The following is a 16,362-nucleotide window of genomic DNA, read 5'->3' as shown; positions in this document are numbered from 1 at the left end:
AGAAAATAGGGCTGGGCCCTAACATTTCCCAAACAAGCCAAAACCCTGCCTGGCACACATTAAGCGAGAGCAGCATGGAGACAGCAAGAGAGTCGATCTGAGCCTGCAACAACCGTCGTCAAATCGCATCTCAACGCCCAACACCCATACAGTCTTGTCGAATCCAGCACCGTCGACAAGATGCCTACCCGCCTTTCGAAGACGAGAAAAAGGTGAGTAATTCCAGTTCCCCGTCACCTAAGAGCCTGAGAGTAAAAAGGAACATCGACCGTCCTTCGACCCCATGTTTCCAATGAATATCAAGGACGGGCAGTTACGCTCTCAAACCCTTTTCAATTATCGATCGCTAATATCGTACCTATGTTTTGGTTAATTTCTTTTTAGCCGCGGTCATGTTTCCGCAGGCTACGGTCGCGTTGGCAAGCACCGCAAGCATCCCGGTGGTCGCGGTATGGCTGGTGGCCAGCACCACCACCGAACCAACCTCGACAAGTACCATCCAGGTTACTTCGGGAAGGTCGGCATGAGATACTTCCACAAGACACAGAACCAGTTCTGGAAACCTATCATAAACCTCGACAAGGTACGTTGTCGATTCTTTTTTACTTTGGGCGGATTGAAGTGGGAAGCTGGGGAAGTAGGGGAGGAAGACGAGCCGAATGGGACCCTACGGCCGGAAATACAGAGAATGGATGAATTGGATAAAGCGATACCCGCGATACGGGCGACTTATACGGAAATTGGGGCAATTGGAATATAAATGCGGAGGCTGACTGAATTTCTCTTGATGTATAGTTATGGTCCCTTATCCCCGCCGAAACCCGTGATGCGTACGTGAACAACAAGAAACCAGATACCGCCCCCGTCCTCGACCTCCTACCACTCGGCTACTCCAAGGTCCTTGGCAAGGGCAGACTCCCAGAGATCCCCGTTGTCGTCCGGGCGAGATATTTCAGCAAGGAGGCTGAGCGGAAGATCAAGGAGGCTGGTGGTGTTGCTGAGCTCGTTGCATAGATGGCTCGTTGCATAGATGCGATGCGTGTATGGGTGTGTTGCATGAGAATTATTCGATTTGGACGCAAAATATAATGAACGGGTGTTAAGGGTGGTCTTTCAATCCATGTATTTTTCTTATCTTTTTTTTGTGTCAAGACCCGTTACTTAGAGCGGTTCCGGGTTCGATACTGTTCCATGAAAGAAAAAGGAATTAAAAACTTTGTGGAATGGACCCCTTCCCCTAAAAAGAGGCCAAATTTGCTTTTATTTTGCTACACGCCGAAGTAGGAATATACCGGGCAGGAGCATTGGGGTTCCATCATGGTGCATCCCAGAACCTAAACCTCAATTCCTTTCTGTTTTCTTTTAACGATATCGAATAAAATACCATAGCCGGAATAAAAAACAGCTTCTTCTATTGTTCTAAAGGCGATGTATTTAGCCACGTCGGGCCAGGAACTATTTCGATAGTTATACGACAGCTCGATAACATGACATTGATGGATTTTGCTCCTGGGGAAATCCCGATCTAACGTATATCTATCTCAGTGTTCCCCTACTCGAGCAAATTCATTATCTACCGATGCTTCATAGCTAGGGACATAAATATTGTTCCATGGAATACTTCAAATCCAATCACCGTCGACATATCTATATGGGTGCCAATAGCGAACTAACCCAGAGGCCAGAAAACGAAGCATTCGACGTTGTTTCTTCTAAATCTTTGACGTCCGCACCTTGGGTTGCGTATTCTCCGCACCCTCCGCAAGACTCTCTCCAATGAATCGAATGGCCTGCTCCATCATGGGTGGGGTAACTTCATGCCCCGCCTCCTCATATATGAGATCCTCCAATGTCACAGCTCCATCGGCATACCAGCCTCCTGGGGAAATTGCTTTTTTTAGCCATGTTAGGAAAGGCTCGCCCCGCGCGTACGGTACCAACTTATCCTTACCACCAGAAATCAGCAATATTCTTTTCCCCTGGAGGCATCGGGTTATAAGCGGGCCGATGGTTTTCTTTTCATGGTCGGTGGGCTCAGGAAGGGTGCCATGAAGCATGGACTCCGCGACGGCGGGGTGGTTCATCTGGCTTAGGAAAAATCTAGCAGGGTCGTATTTCCTGATGGCGTCCATGAGAGACGGAGGAAAAGATTCCGAGCCGAGGAATTGAGAGCCCGGTGGTGTGGAGTCTTTCCAAGTTGATAGTTTGGAGAGTTTGGCGCGCTCGGTCATTAGGCTTGTGTAATCTGGGGTGCCGATGATAATGACCGCATTGGTGATTCTGGGTTCATGTAGGACGCAGCTCCATGCTGCATGGCCGCCGAGAGAGACACCGAGGGCGAGGTTAGTGGTGATTTTGCGCGAGGCGTCGGGAAAGGCATAGGCGTCCATGAAGTCTATTAAGAGAGAGACGTCGCGAGCGGTGCCCTCTGCAGATTTGTGTTAGTCTTAGAGTGGATCGGGTAGCATAATGGGGTGCATTTGCTATTTTATAGTTCAGATCTGGATGAAGAAGATAAGGGAAACTCTTACGAAATGTAGCAAACATATCCTGCGCATGTTTTGGATTTCCCTCCCTCCAAGCGCTGTTTGACAGCTTATCGACAAGCCTCGAGCCATGATTCCGTTGGTCAAAGGCTACAGCGATTAAGCCCTTGTTTCCCTGGTTAACGGACACTCGGCCACCGCGCAGTCTGTTGTTCCAATCTGTGATAGCATGGCACGCAAACCCTTCCATAGAATCCGCCGTGCTCAATCGTGGATGCATGAGATATAGACATGATACCTCCCTAGCATGTGCGGGAAGTTCATCCAGGCCATAGACGGCGCAATGGATGCCGGCGATTGGGAGGAACTTCTGGGAGACCTGGGGAGCAGGCGAAGCGTAGGTTTTCACCATGGGATCCATCTTATATTGCGAGGTGTGTACAAGAGAAAAGGGTTAGAAAACAATCCATAGCTGTCAAGCAACTGCATCTTCACCAGGCGATATCTTTCTTATAACCATATTGTCTCCGGCAACGCTCCTCTTTGAAGTCCGAGGTTAGAAGGAGGTCACGTGTACATGTTTCTGTATATTACAGGGAGGTTACATTACACAATACCGGGGAATTGTATTTACGATCCTATGGTTCACCAGATGGATTTAACCCAAGTGCGTGTACTAAACCTTCAGCGCACAAGTGTGGGCGCAACTTGCTGGTCCCTACTTCTGCCACAATATTTTCTGCAATTCACACGCACATAACTTAGGTAAGCTTGTCTCAAGTCATGCCGGGATCCAAGTTTTTGAGTACAGAGTAAGGAGGTTTATCATCATATCAAAGCTTCCAGACAGCTTTCTGTCTCTGGATCTTCTGTTTCTGTTCTACCTGGAAGGCCTAAGCTTCAGGTCTCGAGGGAATAATGTTAGCTATATGAACTGCCTTTACTCCTTCCGAATTACTTTAGCTCTTACTTTTAGCTGGTATGTGTCTATCGCCCTCTCCCGTTGTTTGGCCACTTAAAGAAAGATCAGAGACCCTGACAATAACCCTTGTTTGCTATTATATAGAGCCTGTCACAATGGGGGAGGACTCAACTCCATGGATGGCAGAGGGACTTCAGCAATCATCATCACTACGACGATCGAGCGTTCCGCAGAACCTCATGATTATGGTTCCCCACGATGTTTCTACAGAGGAGGCGAGCTTCACTCCCCCTTTGGATGACGAAACGCCACAATATAGCGTCTCCAAGAAAGATGCTGTCAATGGAATCAATGAGACACATGGGGTCTCCAGCAAACGAGTAGCGTTGGGCACAGGATTTGAGCCTTCCAGCTCCAGGCAGGCCGACCGTGATATTGACACTGTTGGTGATAGGGGTGTTACGGGACGCCAAGGAGACATACCCGCTCGGGCTAAGCCTGATTCCGTTCCCTCGCGAAACGCATCAGATAAATCTGTGAAGGCAAAACAGCAGAGGCCACAAGGTTCCTCAACTCCACAAGGTCGTCGGAGCGTCCAGTTCGCTCGAGCCGCTTCGGACACTGAGGGAGTGGGAGCATCACATTCAAGGACTTCCTCTATAGGGCCAGAAGATGGAGACCAATTCTCAAAAGACCGCCGCTTGCATTCGTCACTGTTTTCAAAACTGAAGGCATTCGCCGCCTCCCCTCCCTTCCCTACGCATACCCGCACTGCCAGTGGCCTAACCTTTGGAGACGAATCCGTGGAACCCAGACCACCTGGCGATACTGCTACTCCAGGATCTGAAAGAGGGGAATTCCGTTTTCCGAACACTCTTGAGGAGGAAGGAAGCGAGATGGATGCTGATGCCGAATCCAGTTCTGGGGAACAAGCGAGTGGTATCCCGAAAAGGAAGCGGAAAACTCGCAGACCACCCGGTTCGGGGTCTCATACGGCTCCTGCGACTCCGAAGTCAAGCGCGCGGTCGCATTTCCCACCAAATGCCTCCTATACACATGGCGACAATTTCTTCGGAGGCCATTTCTCTCGCAGGACTGACCCAATCGCCATGACCCCTCCGACACGTGATGGTGTTTCTGAAGACGAAGGTCGAGAAAGGCTAAAACGCGATAATATGTGGAGAAGACGAAACGGATGGCTACATAGCGCCCGCGGGTTAAGTTATAGTGGCCCAGCTCGGCCTGAAGGTCGAAGTTCTCAAGATGAGAAAAGGCTAAGTAATTTTCGACGGTTAACTGGAATTGGGGGCCAGTCAGACCATGGTGAGGGTCTTACAGCAACATGGAGACGACACAAAGGAGAACGTGGTTCAAGCCTTAGCGCCCAGAAATGGCGACAGATCAAAGCAGGACTAAAAATGATCGGGCAACGCAAAAAGGTTGAAACCACAGTAGACCACGTCAAGTCTGCCGAGCTGCTTGCGGAGCTTACCTCTGGCATCCCTGCTGCTCTTTTGTTGGCAAGTATGTTCCAAAGAGATGAGCATGGAAGCCGACGTATCCCTATTCTCCTCGAACAGCTGAAAGTTCATATCACGGACAGCAAATTCGACCCACACTCAAGTGATCGCCATTTGATCTTCCGAATAGAGCTGGAGTATGGCAGTGGGATGACACGAATGAAGTGGGTAATTAACAGAACTCTCAGGGATTTCGCCAACCTCCACATAAAGTATAAACTCCAAATTGGGACCAGGAGGTATATTCAGCTCAAAGCCCACGACTCAACGCACCCTCTTCCACATTTCCCGAGAAGCGCTTTCCCTTACCTGCGCGGTGTTCGGGGCTTGGAGAGTGAAGGGGAAGAGGAAGCAGATGAGGGAGGTTATGAAACTGCAGGGGATGGTACAAGTGGGAATGAAAGATCAACAAAGAAAAAGAAGCGACGCTCATCACTAGGACTCCCCCGGAGACGGTCGAGTTTGACTGCTCCAGCAGAGAGCATTGCCTCAGGAGCCCTGGAGCCAGGCGTTACGCGCGCTGCGTCCATCGCGGGTGTGAAAAAGGAATCGTACCCGGAGCGCCAACGGAAGAAGCTTGAGATCTATCTCCAACAAATGATCCGTTTCCTTATTTTCCGCCCTGACAGCAACAGACTTTGCAAATTTTTGGAACTTTCAGCACTGGGTGTTCGGTTGGCATCGGAGGGGAGCTATCATGGCAAGGAGGGTTTCCTCGTTATTCAGTCTTCTAAAGGACTAGATTTTCGGAAAGCACTGAATCCTTCCATGATAAAATCGCGACACTCGCCGAAGTGGTTCTTGGTACGGCATAGCTATGTCGTTTGTGTTGATTCGCCTGAAGAAATGAACATCTACGACGTCTTTTTGGTAGACCCTTTCTTCCAAATTCAGCCCCAGAAAGTACGGCTGCGTGACCAAAAACCCAAACAATTGGCTCGGTCCGCGAAGGAGTCGGCCGCACATCCACAACACCATACGCTGAAACTTCAAAACTCTGAACGTAAGCTGAGATTACTTGCTCGAAATGAGCGTCAATTGCATCAGTTTGAAGATTCGATTCGATTTATGGTGGATACCACACCTTGGTCCAAACCTAATCGATTCGATAGCTTTGCCCCCGTACGTCCGAACTGCTTCGCTCAGTGGTTGGTCGATGGCCGTGACTATATGTGGGTGGTGTCTCGCGCCATAAACCAGGCCAAGGACGTCATTTACATCCATGACTGGTGGTTGAGTCCCGAACTCTACATGCGGCGACCAGCTGCTATTAGCCAGAAATGGAGACTCGATAGATTGCTTCAGAAGAAAGCGCAGGAGGGTGTCAAGGTTTTTGTTATAATGTATCGAAACATCAACTCTGCCATCCCTATTGACTCGGAGTACTCCAAGTTTTCGTTGCTAGATTTGCATCCGAATATCTTTGTGCAAAGATCCCCCAACCAGTTTAGACAAAACACGTTTTTCTGGGCTCACCATGAAAAGCTATGCCTCGTTGACCATACCCTCGCATTTATTGGAGGCATTGATCTTTGCTTTGGGAGATGGGATACTCCACAGCATCTTCTTACAGATGATAAATTGACAGGGTTTGAACTGACTGATGTGCCTAAAGATGCCGATCATTGCCAGCTCTGGCCAGGGAAGGATTACTCGAACCCGAGAATTCAGGATTTCTATGATCTCGACAAACCGTATGAAGAAATGTATGACCGCGAGGTCATTCCTAGAATGCCATGGCATGACGTTGCCATGCATGTGGTAGGACAGCCGGCTCGTGATCTGACTAGGCACTTTGTTCAACGGTGGAATTACATTCTACGGCAACGAAAGCCAACTCGTCCAACTCCGTTCTTGCTCCCTCCGCCAGATTTTGATCCTGCGGACTTGGAATCCCTTGGTCTCGATGGCACGTGCGAGGTTCAGATTCTTCGTTCAAGCAGCACTTGGTCAACCGGAACGCCTGATGTGACTGAACACAGCATTATGAATGCATATGTTAAGTTGATTGAGCAGTCGGATCATTTCGTTTACATAGAAAACCAGTTTTTTATTACTAGTTGTGAAATTGAAGGGAAGAAGATTGAAAATCTTATTGGGGATGCTCTCGTGGAACGAATTATTAGAGCAGCTAGCAAAGGTGAAGATTGGCGGGCTGTGATCCTGATACCTCTCATGCCTGGTTTCCAAAATCAGGTTGATACGGAAGGAGGCACTAGCGTTCGTTTAATCATGCAATGTCAATATCGAAGCATATGTCGCGGAGAGACATCCATCTTTGGCCGACTTCGAGCAGCTGGTATTGAGCCGGAAGACTACATCCAATTCTTCAGCCTGAGGTCATGGGGAAAGATCGGGCCCGGGAAACATTTAGTCACAGAACAGCTGTATATCCATGCCAAGTGCATGATTGTTGATGATAGAGCTGCGATAATTGGCTCTGCTAATATCAACGAACGTTCTATGCTTGGCTCGAGAGATTCTGAGTGCGCTGCAATCGTTCGCGATACCGACATGCTGTGGTCCATCATGGGAGGAAATCCGTACCTTGTTGGCCGTTTCCCTCACACTTTTCGGATGCGGCTTATGAGAGAGCATATTGGTATAGACGTCGATGAAATTATGGAACAAGCGTTAGAAGCCGAAGCCGAAACTGGCCAAACGAATGCGCGGAGCGAACCAAACGGTCCTTATAACCATAGCGACGAGATGCTCGATCGTGATTTTGACGAGGCTACCGAAAAACAAGGCGAAAGAGAGTTATTAGAGCGAAGACACCGAATACAGGATGAATTCCTTGCTAGATCGGAGGAAATGCGCAGCTTCAACCACGATGTTGATTGGGAACAGGCGAACAACCCCAATCTTAAGAGTAACAAAAAGCTCACCCAGGACTCGAGAATAATGAGGAATGAGGACCACAAGAAGGATCTGGAGGGCCATGGAATTGACCAAATGAAGATCATTCAGGAGGCTGGTCATGGTGATGGTCGTGACTCGTTCATTGTGGATGATAGGATGGAATTCCTTGTCCCGGGATCACCTGGAGATACTCAAACCCAAAGGGGACAATCTGGAGTTCGCAAAGAACCGCCATCTCGGACTGGAGATCATACCGAGCATGGGGACGTTCCACTGCCTACAGCACAGGGCCTTGGCCCAAGCGACTCCGGCTCCAGACCGTCCACCCAACCTACGGTTCATGATTCATCAAGCAATGGTGATGATCCTTCACAGCAAGCTGCTCAGGATCATCCTAACACAACGCATTTGTTCTCGTCTGAAATAAACCGCCCCATCGTTGACAAAGACTGCATGAGGGACCCTCTGAGTGATTCCTTTTATTTGGATATTTGGCAAACCATAGCTGAAAACAACACAAAGTTGTATCGCAGTGTTTTCCGCTGCATGCCCGATAACGAGGTCAAAACATGGAAAGAATACAAAGAATATATTGCCTATGCTGAACGCTTCGCTAATATGCAGGGCCAGAGCAGCTATGAAACCAAACCCAACGAAGCCAAAACTCACCCGGAAGCTACCAAAATGACAGATCCTCCTGGCACTGCGGAGATCCCTAATTATCTTGCCAAAGCCGAAAAGATGGGAAATGATTTGAAGGAAAAGGTCCTGAATCCAGCTAAAAGTGAAACATTAGCTACCCAAGAGGAATTGAGACACTGGGCCTCAGAAGCAAACAAAGCGCAGATCGAGAGGAATAGGCTCGAACTTTCTCATCAGGAGACCGGTACATCCCAGGGAGAAAAAGACCCATTGAAGACGGTGGAGACGAAATTTTCGCAGTCTAGCCAGAATTTGGACGGCGCGACGGCATCGTTCCCTGAGGCGGAGAAGAGCCCGCAGAGACGGGTTGAAGGTAGCCTACAACCAACCGCCTCAACGTCCCAGAGGCGGAGACGGAGAGCAACGACTCGTAGTTCGCGGCGGGAATTCCATGCTTCTGACGATATTATATCGAAAATTGAAGCAGAGGAGTTGATGAATCTAGTACAAGGCCATCTCATAGTTTGGCCATATGAATGGTTAGTAGTGGTGATCTTTCACAACCGTAAAAAACAAAACATTTAGGAAAACAGCGAACTAACCCTTAGTTTCATGGCACAGGCTAGAGCGAGAAGAACAAGGAGGGAACTGGCTATACACTCTCGACCAGATATCTCCTTTGGAAATATAGTAAGCTTTCCTATTCACTTCCTTGTTTTATTACATCATTCATACTAACAGGTGGTATTACTTGTAGCAATTAATCGTTCGACTGTGTCACCACCACACATACTCGGACAATCAACACTCATTTTCTTTTCTTCTTCTCTCTTTTTCCCACGCGATTATAAACCCGTTTTAATACCTTTTCTATTTTCCATTTTGACCTGTGACACTTTTAGTAAGTACTCGGACTAACATTTCTTAGAACATTTCCCTTTAGAATATTGAATTGCATGTTTCCCTATCCTTCCCTTTTCTACCCCATTTGTAATTACGGCATTTTCTAGCTTCCATCCTCTTCTCTTCTTCGTCCTCCATGCTGCTACTACGATTGCATTTTTCCCTTTTGTTTTTTCAAAGTGTTAGGCTACATCATTTAGTAAGTTTCCCTTTTTAGCTCACCCGTCGTCTCTCTTCTTTCGCTCCTCCTGCCTCCGTTTCTAGACCATTTATTCTTTTAATTTTCGTTCACCCCACTACCCAGTTCTCACTGCACTGTATTTCATTTTCTGTTTCCTTTCGATTTACTGCCTACGCTTTTTGTCCGTTTCATTTTCATTTTTTGTTTTTCAGTTGGCATGTATACACACACTCACACAAATACATGTATATATATATATAAATTGGACTTCCTTTTTTTTTTTTTTTCTTCTTGATAGCACACTCCACCCCACTTACCAACTTGCACACCATTTAGGCTCCACCAACTCACCAACGTAAGGAAGCAATGTACTGTCGAGGAGATCTTCCTGTGGCCCGATCCAGCTGCACCGGCCAAAAAAAAAAAAAAAAAAAAAAAAAAAAAGCGCATTAATTATGCCATATATAATTTATAGCAGGAAGGAGTGCTTATGAAGCACCTAGGTGGATGAGGCTCATCCATATCGCGCTTGAGGTCACTTGTATCATTGAAGTTCCCTGATGGCTATGGAAAATAAAAGTCGTAAAAAATCCATTCCGGGGACAGTCGCTGCCAATTAAATTATCAATCAACTAAAGAAGCCAAAGGAAAACTACGTTATCCAGCTACCTATACTCCGTATGTCAGGTAGGCTGTGTTCGGGATAGGGTAGGGGGGTCGAGAAGAGAAGGAAGGCCAATTTTAGCTGGCTTGGTGAGAGTGGAATGAACATTTCTTGCACCCATCTTCTCCCCTCTCGTTGTCTTCATTTTCGCCATGGCATGATTTCAAGATTTATTGCATTGCCTTTGGGCTAATTGATGAAAAGCTCAAGGGTTTACAACTACAATCTGCAGCTACGGGTAGGTGCATGATCTTGTGTGGCGATGCATTCCTTTGTTTTAAATTGTTCGCGGGCTAATCGGAGGATCTCGTCATTACCTGCTATTATTATTATTATTATTATTATTATTATTATTATTATTATTATTATTAATTTTTTGTCCCTGTGGTAAAGGTTCTTGTTGGAATGAAGCCCAACGTTTACTATGTATCAAACGGCTGTAACATCGTTCCTCCGAAGTTGCACATGTTTTTCTTCCCCCTTTCTCCCCTCTTTGATACCTAGAATAAAACTCGATCATGGGTAGGAGAGCAAGACTCTAATCGGGTGTTGAGTGTATGGGAGTGGGCTAGTGGTCCTGGGTTGGGACCACTTGCTACACCTGACAGAAATACGCATATAAAGCTGTTCTGGTGCATTGTACGGAGTACTGTACATAAAAAGCCCGCATCATGCCGACTGGAAACTTGCATATGAAGCCATGAGACGGTACCCAGCAAGAATGACACAAGACACCCTGTGTCTAACAGTGCTCTCCCTGTGAGCATCCCGCAAATATTGTTTGTTTCTCAATTTAGACATCACTTTGAGTCTCAATAATACAAACTACACGCCTCTACTTGTCTTATTGCCGCCAAATATATACATATATATATATCAAACAGGTAGAGGTGCCATGCCTGCCATGATATGAGTTGCCTGTTCCGATTTTCGTCTTTTTTCGGCTTTCTGACGGCCGCCAGCGTCAAGTGTTGAAGACTCGGTGGGCATCAAAACAAAGAGAAGCCAGTAGGGATGATATCATTTCTCTCCTGTACGTAGTAGGTAACTAGTGGTTGACCCGCTGTAGCGGCATTTGGCCATCATTCGCAACTAACTCCGTACTTGTGCCTTCTACACAGTCCTCCCGCTAAGTTCAGAGGAGCATGTAGGAGGATGGGTTGACGCGCACATATGATATGAGAGGGAATCCCCGGCGGCTTTTTGGGTATTCTAACTTATCTCTCCGAAGATGTTAGAATTCGGGAACAGATAGCCATTCGTTGTACAGAACATCCTTTGCACTCGGGGCTGAAAAGCGTACGCAGAGTGACCAGCATGGGGGCATGTTAATCTGCAAACATCCACAAACTAGCTAGCTAGCTGACTGGCGAGGTGGAACAAGCATTGCTCATTTGCTCAGGTCGGTGGACTGCATTAGAGCACATGGAATTTCCGTAGGGGCGCGTGGTTTATGCATCTTCCGGGACTTCTAAACATCCAGCTAACACGCACCTCCGTGCAGGTATGAAGCCGTATGCTTTTTAACGGGAGACAGAGATATCGACATTCAAACATCCGTAGCGAAGAGGAAAGACGTATTCACAGTGTGGGAGCAGGATCAACAAGAGAACAAAGAAATAATATTGCGATAAACTACGATAGTGTCGTGCTTCTCGTGATTGGCAGCGCTAGGTAACCCAGGCGCCTAAACATCCACAGCTTAACAAAACAATATCCTGTCTTCCATTTCTTCTCTTTCCAAAAGTGAGAGGGTTGCTAACAATGCGGAGATGGGCATGCCAATTGTGAACGGAATATGTGTATTTTTTGGCCCATATTTGCCCCATGTTCATCGCTTTTACTATGTATAGATTAGGGTACGGAGTAAGAAACCTTGGAACTGGACACATATACGTCACGTGCGGCAGATATTCAGGGGCTTCGCAAGGAAACATTTGGAAACTTTCGGCACAGTCAATCGACTAAACTTTCTCTAGATGGAGCTTTTCTTTGCCGAAAACTGTAGTTTTGATCTTCGCTATTCTCTTCTTCCTCACAGATATTTCTTCCAAGCAAAGACGATGCTGAGGAGTGGTGGTTAAGTGACCGACAAGCGCAGTTTCAGAGCGCCGCCCATCCCAGCCTCCGGTCACAGCGACCAGTTGAGTTAGTGAGGGGACGCTACAACGCCGACTCATGTTCCTATTTTTAAACCACCACTTCCACCACTCCCACCATTCATGTTGCAGCAAAGACAGCTGAAGCATTTAGCTATCTCGCTAATTAATTAGCCTCTGTCATGGTGCTGCGCGAGCTGGCAAAGCCTGCGCCCATGTGGGGGTCCTGCCCACAACCCAGACTGAGCCCAGCTCCAACCATGAGGCAAGGGGACCCGCAACGACGTTTCATTCACCAAGTGGCGCCTATCACAATCGCACTTTAATCTCTTAGCTTATTCTCTCATTGTTGGCCCCTCGTTTAGGGTTTGGGGAAGCTAGCCGCTTGCGACCTTAGTACCTCGGGAGGCTGTTCGCATAATGCGCTGGTTTGGCCTGCGCCCCCTGTCCGTCTTCTCCAGACCCCAGCAGACCAGAAGAGGGCGTGTTATGGGTTTTTAGCCCGCTCCGCTCCTTTCAGCTGCCCGCCAATGGCAAAGATCCTTTAAGGCTGATCCGAAGATATTTTGGCATGGAAACCGGAGGGAGGGCTGTGGCATCCATGGATGGATGGGACAACCAGTGCAGCTGGTAGCCTGGTGGACCGCTCGTAGTTTGCTCCACAAGCTGCACATCATTCCTCCAGCAGCAGGCGACGAGAGCGTTATATGAGGGGAGCCTCCGTTTCCTTTTTCAATCATTCTTCTTCCATTTCATTTATCTCACCCTTCCCTCTCCCCTGTCTCTATTTAGGGGGTGTGTCCGTTCGTTCGTTCGTTCGTTCGAGGAGATTTCCCCTCTTGTCGATTTCAATAATTTTCATTTGTTGCGTCTTCTCTCCTTTTTACTTATTTGTTTTGCTGTTTTCGTTCAATCTCTTTTCTCAATAGTGCTTAAACGAAGTAATATATCTCAACGCCACTCCGACTTCTCAGGATGAGGGGCCTGGGACACATCTTCACGTCCCTGTCCCTGTTGGCAGTGGCTTCTGTGGGACTTGGCCAATCCTCCTCCAATGCTAATACATTAGAGAAACGAACAGTTGAGCCTTGCAAACAAGTGGCCGACGCATATGAGAAACAGTTCGCTGAGGATGCCAACGGTGAGCAACCTCCGTTCAATACGCTCTCCTGTGTGTGCCCCGCCTAGCCAATCACTCACTAACTACTGTGCCGCTCATTAGGTCCATTCTTTATATCTGCAAAGCTCGCCCATGACTGCTTGGTAACCGTCCCGATCAATAGAGGCGATGCTCGTCGATTAGTGGATGGCCTGACTTCGTTCTGGAAATGGCAAAGCACGATAGACTTCCTCAAGGAACCCCCGACTGGCTATCTGCTACCGGCGTCAGACCTAGTTGGTGAGCTGGCAAAGATCCGTAATAAGGTTTCTAAGGGCAAGTACAAGAATGAATTCGAGTTCCAAAGTGAGTTGGCTGCTCTGGCAAGGACGACACATGATGGCCACTTCAACTTGCAACTCGACGCCGCCAGCGTTTTCCGATTCCGCCGCAGCAGGGCTGGACCTCTTGTCTCGGCCTCGAACGATGGAAAGAGTCTCCCGAAAATCTACTCTTACTGTGAGTCAACTCATACATATAGTCTATTCAACCGCCTTTCGTAATATTTGATACTAAGCTCTTAATCCAGTCGACCTCAACACTACTGATCCCAAATTCACTCCTTCTCCGATTAAAGAGATCGATGGCCAAGATGCTGTTGAATGGCTGAAAAAACTGTCCCTCGAGGGCTCAACCCAAGATCCTGACGCGCTCTACAATGATCTTTTCTGGAACATCCCAACCGATACCAATGGAGGATATGGCGGATTCTATGGCCAATCTGGCGTCTACACAGGGCCCACTGTCACCTTCAAATTCGAAAATGGCACTGTCACCGAGTATGAGAACAGGGCATCGTTTACCGTTCCGTTTACCGATGTCGTGGATGGAGAGAGCTTCTACAAGAAATTCTGCAGCTCTAAACTTGGACTGCCATTCAAAAAGTCGAAGAGAGAAGATACTTGGAAGGCCGCCCCCATCACCCCGGAAGTGGCGCCCCGCGCTTCCGAAAACCCGCGACCCCTTTATCCCGATCCAGTTGTCGATAAGGCGGGTGGGGATCTTGCAGGCTACTTCCTTGACGGCGAATACGGCGACGTCGCTGTTTTGTCCGCCTCTTCCTTCGAAGGACAAGGTGCCAGCGGAAGTATTGCATTCCAAGATACTATTGAAAAGTTCCTGTCTGAATGCAAGAAGGCGGGAAAGAAGAAGCTGATTGTTGACGTTACCGGCAACGGAGGTGGAACGATTCTACTGGGCTATGATATGTTCAAACAGGTACGTTAGCAATAATTCTGGTCTTTGGGGTGCATTCTAGGATATATAACTGACCTATTCTTTCTAGCTCATTCCAAACGGCAAAATAGACGATGCGTTTAATATCCGCGCTCACGAACAGCTTGACATCATTGGAACCAAGGTCCAAGCCATGCTCAACGACGGGAAGGAGACCTCCGGCGACAGGAATGAGAGGGATGGCATTTACGACCTTGATTCCTACGTTGATATTGAAAACAAAAAGTTTGAATCCTGGGATGATTTTTACGGCCCTGACGAAGTGGAGGGTGGGTATAAATTCAGCCATCCGGCACGCTGGGACATGAACAACGAAGACACTAGCCGAAGAGGGTCAGGTGGAATTGTTGTAACTGGTTATTTGGACCGCGCCAACGCGGGTAGGGAAGTTTTCAAACCGGATGACATGGTCCTCCTCACTGATGGCACTTGTGGATCAACCTGCGCCCTATTCGCCAACCTGATGCAGAGGGCTGGCGTTAGAACCATTGCTGTTGGCGGACGTCCCCGCGAGGGACCTATGCAAGCTGTTGGTGGTGTTAAAGGCGCTCAAGTCCTTACCTACCAGCGAATCTACGAGACGATTTCAATGGTCTTTGAGCTCTACGCCTATCCCCAGGAAAGGCGCAAATGGGCGAGTTCTGATTTGGGCGAAATTTACCGAACCGGGAAATATATCTTGGCCCGAACTGTGCAAGATGGCCAGGGTGCCCGCGTCAATTACCGCAACGCTGTTGATCCCAAGGACGAGAAGCGAGTTCCCCTCCAGTTCGTCTACGAGGCCGCCGGTTGCCGGATCTGGCAGACGCGCGATATGGTCCTTGATATGACCAAGCTGTGGATTGCTGCCGCCGATAGAGCCTTCCGTGGAGGAGCATGTATTCCTGGATCGACCCCGAAGCCTTCGAAACACAAGGATGATGGTCTCCTCTTCCGTCCGTTCTCCACTGGATTCTAAACTATCAAATCCGTCAGGCGTGATTGGTAGCGATATGATTGCTTGCCGCCCGTCTCCGTGTTATGTCTCCATTTCCGTGTAATATATGGTACCTCACGGCTCCGGTCACAACTTCTATTCGCCGTATCCTGCTGTGTGTTATCTGGCTCTCTTAACCTTCTCATACTAGTTTTGTGTGAATACTCTTTTGTATTGCTTGAACCATACATAGAAGATACCTTTCTGCATATATTACATTTGTACCTGTTTTTCAAATCCTGGTTTGTTCACGCGCTGGCTGTTTTGTTTTTTGTTTTTTGTTTGTGGATACTTTTGACTTTCTTGACTTCGTGATTGTTATTTTAATATACCCCCCTGGTCCTCTAATGATAGAAGCAAAGAAATATTATAATATTTCAGTTCACTTGTGCAAGTTGTTCAGCCAGGAAAACAAAAAAGGAAAACAGGATACAAGTGTATATATGTGTGTATTTGTATCAATCAATGATAGAAAGGGGGCATTCACTCTCTTCCATGCTCACCACCCCCATTATTTTCTCTCAACCAGTCCTTCTCTGAAGAGTAGTATATCCCCCAAACGCCATGTACGTTTACGGTGTGTAAATCATTACATGTAGAGTGGCTCCTTGAGGGGCGACTAGGGGGGGTTTCTCGTGTCGGCTTGCTTTCGCTCGACTAAGGGCGTGGAAAATGAGGCTGAGCGATGATAAGGGCCGAAAGTGAGTGAAGT

General features: G+C 47.8%; 4 protein-coding genes across 5 annotated transcripts; 3 read left to right on the top strand and 1 right to left on the bottom strand.

Annotated features, from left to right (window-relative positions):
* Positions 1-18: 18 nt before the first annotated feature.
* BDBG_08981 (60S ribosomal protein L28) lies at positions 19-2,988 on the top strand. The gene is made up of 3 exons (XM_002620640.2): positions 19-212; positions 385-583; positions 796-2,988. The coding sequence occupies exons 1-3, from the start codon at positions 181-183 to the stop codon at positions 1,012-1,014; spliced, it is 450 nt and encodes a 149-aa protein (XP_002620686.1). The 5' UTR covers positions 19-180; the 3' UTR covers positions 1,015-2,988.
* On the bottom strand, positions 1,018-3,018 carry BDBG_08980 (uncharacterized protein). The gene is made up of 2 exons (XM_002620639.2): positions 2,532-3,018; positions 1,018-2,428 (listed from the first exon to the last, which is right to left on the bottom strand). The coding sequence occupies exons 1-2, from the start codon at positions 2,905-2,907 to the stop codon at positions 1,713-1,715; spliced, it is 1,092 nt and encodes a 363-aa protein (XP_002620685.1). The 5' UTR covers positions 2,908-3,018; the 3' UTR covers positions 1,018-1,712.
* Positions 3,019-3,124: 106 nt separating this feature from the next.
* On the top strand, positions 3,125-10,591 carry BDBG_08979. 2 transcript variants are annotated; one of them, XM_031723816.1, is made up of 5 exons: positions 3,309-3,465; positions 3,553-8,971; positions 9,054-9,122; positions 9,190-9,333; positions 9,853-10,503. In XM_031723816.1, the coding sequence occupies exons 2-4, from the start codon at positions 3,564-3,566 to the stop codon at positions 9,194-9,196; spliced, it is 5,484 nt and encodes a 1,827-aa protein (XP_031581151.1). In that variant the 5' UTR covers positions 3,309-3,465; positions 3,553-3,563; the 3' UTR covers positions 9,197-9,333; positions 9,853-10,503. The 2 variants fall into 2 exon arrangements, with proteins under 2 accessions (XP_031581150.1, XP_031581151.1); XM_031723815.1 differs by having other exon boundaries at positions 3,125-3,465; positions 9,190-10,591.
* Positions 10,592-13,254: 2,663 nt separating this feature from the next.
* Positions 13,255-15,632, top strand: BDBG_08978 (uncharacterized protein; the record flags this gene model as incomplete). Its single annotated transcript, XM_031723814.1, has 4 exons — positions 13,255-13,420; positions 13,502-13,897; positions 13,968-14,656; positions 14,724-15,632. 4 exons carry the CDS (start codon positions 13,255-13,257, stop codon positions 15,630-15,632), a joined length of 2,160 nt encoding a protein of 719 aa, XP_031581149.1.
* Between the last annotated feature and the right edge of the window lie 730 nt (positions 15,633-16,362).

This window comes from Blastomyces gilchristii (assembly GCF_000003855.2).
Source record: "Blastomyces gilchristii SLH14081 genomic scaffold supercont1.32, whole genome shotgun sequence".
Classification (NCBI taxonomy): domain Eukaryota; kingdom Fungi; phylum Ascomycota; class Eurotiomycetes; order Onygenales; family Ajellomycetaceae; genus Blastomyces; species Blastomyces gilchristii.
Note: the sequence above shows the minus strand (reverse complement) of the source record. Positions and strands in the feature narration are given on the sequence as shown.